This window comes from Betta splendens, chromosome 14, assembly GCF_900634795.4.
Source record: "Betta splendens chromosome 14, fBetSpl5.4, whole genome shotgun sequence".
NCBI classification, from domain to species: domain Eukaryota; kingdom Metazoa; phylum Chordata; class Actinopteri; order Anabantiformes; family Osphronemidae; genus Betta; species Betta splendens.
Window position 1 is genome coordinate 7,131,570 of NC_040894.2, and position 6,715 is coordinate 7,138,284.

The 6,715-nt window shown below is 44.2% G+C and overlaps 1 protein-coding gene across 1 annotated transcript; it reads left to right on the forward strand.

Moving 5' to 3' along the window:
- Positions 1-1,788: 1,788 nt before the first annotated feature.
- Positions 1,789-6,111, forward strand: pou4f4 (POU class 4 homeobox 4). The gene is made up of 2 exons (XM_029174533.3): positions 1,789-2,177; positions 3,319-6,111. Exons 1-2 carry the CDS (start codon positions 2,058-2,060, stop codon positions 4,243-4,245), a joined length of 1,047 nt encoding a protein of 348 aa, XP_029030366.1. The 5' UTR covers positions 1,789-2,057; the 3' UTR covers positions 4,246-6,111.
- The last annotated feature ends 604 nt before the right edge of the window (positions 6,112-6,715 follow it).

The window sequence follows — 6,715 nt, forward strand, 5'->3', positions numbered from 1 at the left end:
TACGTTTTTCAGTTTTTACATTTTCAACCTATGACAACGTAGGAGCGGTCCTGCTGTAACTCTGCCTCACGGGCTGCTGTCCTGACTGAAACTCCAGCCCTGACTCACCGGCTTCGCCGACAAAAAGAGCAACAGTGTCAGTGACGGCCAGCAGGAAACCTGAGTGAGTCCTATTGTCCCGCTGCAGCCGTTGCACTCCAGAGGGTCCTCGGCACCCTCTCATCAAATATGCATCACGGCCTCCGCTGGGGCGACGGCAGGCAGGAGGGTTCTGGAGGAAGGCAACACCAGACAGGGAGTCCAGCTGGAGTTGGACCAGAGGAGATGGAGAGAGGATGGATGATGGAGAAGGGTCAGGGCAGAGACTGTGAAGCTACAGGAAAGCGTTCTGTTGATTCCTGAGTCAGAAATTAAAAAAAAAAGTTTTTTATTTAACATCTTCCAACTTATTAATCTTTGTACCTATTGGTACAATCTTTGTACCAACCAATCCCTCAAAGTCAATGTAGAATTTAATGTAATGGGGAAACATCTATAATGAAAACAAAAAAAAACAAACAATCAAACAATATAATTCAATTAGTTAATTGTGAAATAGGCCTAGAAGACTCACTGATGTGTAAAGTGTATGTTCAAGTTCACTGAAATGATGCTTTGACAATCATCAATTATTATTATTATTATTATTATTATTATTATTATTATTATTATTATTATTATTATTATTATTATTATTATTATTATTATTCATGCGGCTAAATAATTGTACAATGAAAGGTGTTATTTAACCTGGAGCCCACCGGCCCAGTCCATCAAACCCCCGTCTCCCCTTTGACCCATCCCTCTTGGGGAGGGCCTTTGGGTGATTATCGCCATAATTATTCCGTCTTATCGTCTCCGTGTGTACCCTTCGGAAATCCTTTCCTTTGACTGACAAGCTGTTGCCCCGCTGACCTCGGTTCATTTGTAAATATTTCATTGTCTGCTGCTTGTGCTCTTTAGTCCCCGTTCAGATCTATTTATTCTTTAATAGAGAGAACTGTGCGCGTGCGTGCACTGGCGCTCGTGACGGAGAGGGGGACGTCCTTACAGCCACAAAGTAAATGAAGCATGATTAATTAATGTATTAATTGCCACGAAAGTGAATGGTGTTCAAGCGAGGGATTCCTGCGCTTCTGACATCAATTAATAATTGGAGCTGAACAGCTCATAAATCACAATGCGTGTATTTGTGTAGTTGCTGCATTGTTAATCCTGAAACAGGGACGTATCTGAAAAGCAACCGATCATAGTCCAGTCGACAGATACACAAGAAAATACTGTATTTCTACAATAACCTGCTAACAAATTAAAACTTGTCCATTCAGGTTTGTCCTTTTTTCCATAACATTTGACTATGGTGCCTTTTTAAATAGTCTCTGCAACGCAGATGTTAAGCACGAAAAGTAAAAAAGTAAATCAAAGGGTAGTAAGTACTTGAAGGACACCCCCATAATTAGAAATTCATGAGTTTACTTTTGTTATACTTCAAGTTGTCATAAACGTTGCACGTTCGACCCCAACATATCTTGATGAATGCCTTTTTTTCCTTGCAGGTGTCAGTTTTATATATTTCAACCAGCATTTTTAACAGTGCACCCAGCTTCCTTCGTCGTTCCTCCCGTTCGGCGAGGCAGGCACGGTTGGGGGCGTGGCTACACCCTGGAACCTCCGCGTGATTGGCGGAGACGTTCAGAAGGAAGGAGAGAGACTCCATCAGTTAGGAGGAGCCTGCGCGGCACCGGTCCAATATAGGCGCTGGAGGCGAGGAGCATCTTTATTATAGAAGTCATTTAGAGGCGAGCGGGAGGCAGGAGATCTGCAGGAGCGCAGGAGTTACCTCTCCTTTTCAGTTTTTCTGCTCGAGCCCGACTGCACCCGCGACACCGGTTGCCAACGACTCTTTCGCGCAGACTGCGTCTGGCAGCGCTTTCCAGCCCGAGGCGTCTCCTCAGAAAACCTGCAAGACGGAGCCAAACGAAGACGACGGACAACGACCCTCCCTGACCTCCGCAATCATGATGTCGATGAACAGCAAGCAGCCTTTCAGTATGCACCCCATCCTCCACGAGCCCAAATACACCCCTCTGCACTCCAGCTCCGAGGCCATCCGCAGGGCCTGCCTGCCCACGCCGTCGGTGAGTCCACACTTCACTTCAATAGAGTTGTTCAACAGGACTTCCAAAGCCCCACACGTCTTGAAATACATACGACTGGCGCTGAAAATGTGCAGGTTTCTCGTGTGGTGATCGTAACAGGTACATGAATATGAGAGCAAATTGTTAGCGTGTAGCCGTTTGTAATTTATAAAATTAAACTGTCAAAACTATTTTTAAGCCCCAAAACTCAATTTTCGCATTTAATTTAACAATCTAATTGCCAGTGAAAAAATATTGGGGTAATATTTGTTGTTGGAAGCTGAAGAAAGTAAAGCTATGCAACTCTTAATCAACAAACTCTTGAAAGTTATAAATAGTTTATAGTATTGACTTGTTACAGCAAGAAATATGAGAAAACACCAGCAACTAGACAACCTGGTGACAGAGAGCACACAGTCGGCGCGTGAAGACCCGCACACGCGTCTCAGAAAAGCACTGCACATAAACAAGAATGAGAGATGCTGCTAAAAGTCACCCAACATAAATGGAAGAACGCGGCGTGGACTGCGGGCGCCTGTTATCTCATATAGTCCATTCATATTCAAAGTCACGTTGGTCTCATTTCATTGTGCACAGAAATTATTCAGGAGATCGTAAATATTAATTTTAAATGAATATCCATCCACTGACACAGTTTCTAGGAGCTGGACAGATCCAGTGATGTCCAAGTTACAACACAAAAAACTCTTTTTATAATGAGGACACAATATTGTTTCAAAGTTATATTTTTTACAGATAGGGATAAATTGTGACTATATATTTAAACAGCAAAATAAAATCATATGTAAACGTTCTTCATGTCCTTGTGTTGTAACCTTAAGTAATTTTATCAGCTTAACGCTCCAGCTTTAAATGTTTGACTCATAGTTTTGTGCTGTTTAATACTTAATTATATAACAGAATAACTTCATCTTATTTATAATTGGGAATTATTTTTGGTTTAAACGTGTTTAACCTCCCTACAATTAAATATACAAATAAATCCTAAAATATTTATAGATTTGAGAATAATTCATAATTGTTGGAAGTTGTGTCTGAAATAAGGGCTGAGGAAAAACTTGTTTGCTTGAACAGAAATGGTGTGGCCTCATACTAAGGTTTGACTCTGCTTCTCCCGCAGCTGCAGGGCAACATCTTCGCCGGGTTCGATGAGACGTTGCTGCAGAGGGCTGAGGCTCTGGCCGCCGTGGACATTGTAGCCCAGAAGAGCCACCCGTTCAAGCCCGACGCCACCTACCACACCATGACCACCATGACCAGCATGACCTGCACCCCGACTTCATCCTCCGCACACCTGCACCACCCGTCCGTGCTCACGTCTCACCACCATCCGGCGCACCACCAGCCGGCACAGGGTCTGGAGGGCGACCTGCTGGACCACCTCACGCCGGGCATCTCCCTGGGAGGCATGCCGGGCTCGGACGTATGCTCCACGGCCTCGCACACCGCCCACGCCGCCCACATGTCGGCCATCAACCACATGCAGCACCACCACCATCCGCAGTCCATGAACATGCACCCGCACGGACTCGGCTCCCACGGCTCCCTGGGGGCCGCCGGCGGAGAAGCGGAGCCCGACCCGCGCGAGCTGGAGTCGTTCGCCGAGAGGTTCAAACAGCGGCGAATCAAACTCGGGGTGACTCAGGCGGACGTGGGCGCGGCCCTGGCCAGTCTAAAGATACCGGGGGTCGGATGTTTGAGCCAGAGTACCATCTGCAGGTTCGAGTCCCTGACGTTGTCGCACAACAACATGGTGGCCCTGAAACCGATCTTGGAGGCGTGGCTGGACGAGGCGGAGCGCGTGCAGAGGGAGAAGATGTCCAAGCCGGAGATTTTCAACGGGGGCGACAAAAAGAGGAAACGCACGTCCATCGCGGCCCCGGAGAAGCGCTCCCTGGAGGCGTACTTCGCCGTGCAGCCGAGGCCCTCGTCGGAGAAGATCGCCGCAATCGCAGAGAAACTGGACCTGAAAAAGAACGTGGTCCGCGTTTGGTTTTGCAATCAGAGGCAAAAGCAGAAACGGATGAAGTTTTCTGCCACGCACTAAAACCAAGCGGGGGGGGGGGTGCCGTTTACGCACCAGAGACGCGCTGCTGCTGCGCACTGTCAGAAAACGAAGTACACCGTTGTGCCTGGACCCGTTTGACTGACAGCCAGGGCCTCGGCGGCGCGCACAGCACGCGCAACGAGTCGTTTAATCTAATATCGAGTCTTGCTCATTGTAAGATTGTTTTTCCTCCCTTTTCACTAAGTGATTTTTCGGTTTGTGGGTCAAATGAAATCAGGGAGCATCGACAGTGTTAAGATGCTGCCACGTAGTCCTTTTAATCAACAGAATTTGTTATTTTTCATTATTTTTATTTATATTTTCCGAATAAAAACGAATAAATGTTTTGTTAGGGGTTCTTACAGTGTTGTCCACCTTGTAAAGGAGCAGCAGCTGTTTGTACCTGAAATCCAGCTGTGGGAGCCGTTTCACGGAGAGTATTCAACCCAAGGCACCACCTTCTGCTTCTGAAGCAGATGCAGACACGAACCTGGAGTGTTTCAGCTTCGTAGTAGATAAATGTGGAGACGAGGCGCCCAGTGACTGTACGCTCAGTATAAACAGGGACCGATTTAAGGTTTTTTAACAGGTTCAGCCTCGCCAAGCGTCAAAAACAACAGATTCCAGCGGTGTACCTTCTTTTATTCTGACAGTGCAGACGGAACCCCAGGACTGAAGGAAAAGAGACTGAAGCCCTGTCCAGAACTTTTTACTTTTTCTGACACGTTGGCTACCAATGCAGCAGGAAAGGAGGGGAACATGATCCGTCCCGTTCATTCATATGACAATTATTGTACAAAAAATAAGAATAAGAATAACGAGAATCGAGGAATAATTGTTATTATCCTCCTTAGTCGGAATAGCTTTTTTATATTTATCATTGTACATATTTGTGAATATGTTGCACCTCCATGTGTGGAAAAGCTCATTGAAATGTATTGAATTTCCGCTGTCTTTTTCCCCAGATGTAAGTTTCCGTAGGGAATTGGATCGTTCATGAGGAGATCAGACCAAAAAGTCTGAGACTAAACTATGAGGCACAACGATACTGTAATCCATTGCATGGTTTACTTGTAAAGGGGTACAGGGGTGTTTTCTGTGCGTTATACGAACTATGAAGCTCACCCTTCCCGAAGTGAATGCATTGCAATAAGAAGAAACACACACGTACACACACACACATACACACACACATACACACACACAACCCCAGGCACGAATATACACATTCACACGGTATAGCTGTGTGTCTACCTCATTACGCAAGTGTTGGCACGTCCATGGTGTTTTACAAACCACACACACACACACGCTTAAAAAACAAGTAGGCTCATTTCAGTTTGTTTTACAACGTGTTTATTTTATTTCCATCTTCCACTGGTTCAATTGTGAATTAGGCCTAGAAGACTCACTGATGTGTAAAGTGTATGTTCAAGTTCACTGCAATGATGCTTTGACAATCAATTTATTATTATTATTATTATTATTATTATTATTATTATTATTATTATTATTATTATTATTATTATTATTATTATTATTATTATTATTGTTCTTAATATTAATATTAATAATATTATTATTATATTGCTGTTGTTCTCACCCTTTGTCTCCTCATAATTAGTTATTTGCTTATTATTTATCACTGACACCTTTGTGGAGCGCACTTTGTAGATATTCAGATGAAGGGAAAGAGTCGGCCTTATTTATACATGTTTTCTTTGCAAACGTTCGTTTTTCTTTACACTGCCTTTATTTATTTGAACTTAATTTATTTTGGAGAAAAAAAACCGTTTCATTTGTGAAAGTGTGCTTTAAATGTGTCTGTGTAAGCGACAGAAGCTGAAATAAACCGTGCACGTTTTACTTGATTCTCTGAAAGCCTTTCTTTAAAAAAAAAACAGTTTTTAATTAATTCAATTACTTGTTGCTCTTGAAGAAATGTGCAAATGAATACCCCTAGCGTCACCGGCAGCGCTAATCAGGCCTCTGTTTGCTGATAGAGGTGTTAATCGTCTTTTCAAAAAGACGGATATAATGGTTCGCTGTAACACGAGCTTTGAACAACAGTCTGTGTCTGCGTCTCTTCTGTGCGTCCGCGCAGAGAGAAGAGCAGCTGCTGCCCTGAAACAGGAGAAGCCTGGAGGTGAAGGAGGTCCATCTGAAAGCTGCTTCCCAGCGGTGATGAATAGGATCTGATACTTGAGTGACTCTAATATTGATCAACTATGCTGGGTATGAAGACCACACTTCTCCCATCGCACAAAAACACGCAGACAAGCCTCGTAACTGATGCTTTTAGTTCAAACAACCGTCTGAAACATCCGAGGGCGGAGCCAAAAGTCACAGTAGTTTAAAGTTAGAAAACCTGAAAATAAGGATGAAGAATTTTCTCTTACCCCTAAAGAATTGCACGTTTTAAAACAAACTGGTCAACGCAATAACGCCACTGGATAAAGTGGCTTCGATA

Coding starts and splice junctions, on each gene's coding strand:
- pou4f4 (XM_029174533.3), top strand. CDS start 2,058: ATGATGTCGATGAACAGCAAGCAGCCTTTCAGTATGCACCCCATCCTC. Junction 2,178..3,318: donor CCTGCCTGCCCACGCCGTCG/GTGAGTCCACAC, acceptor CTTCTCCCGCAG/CTGCAGGGCAACATCTTCGC.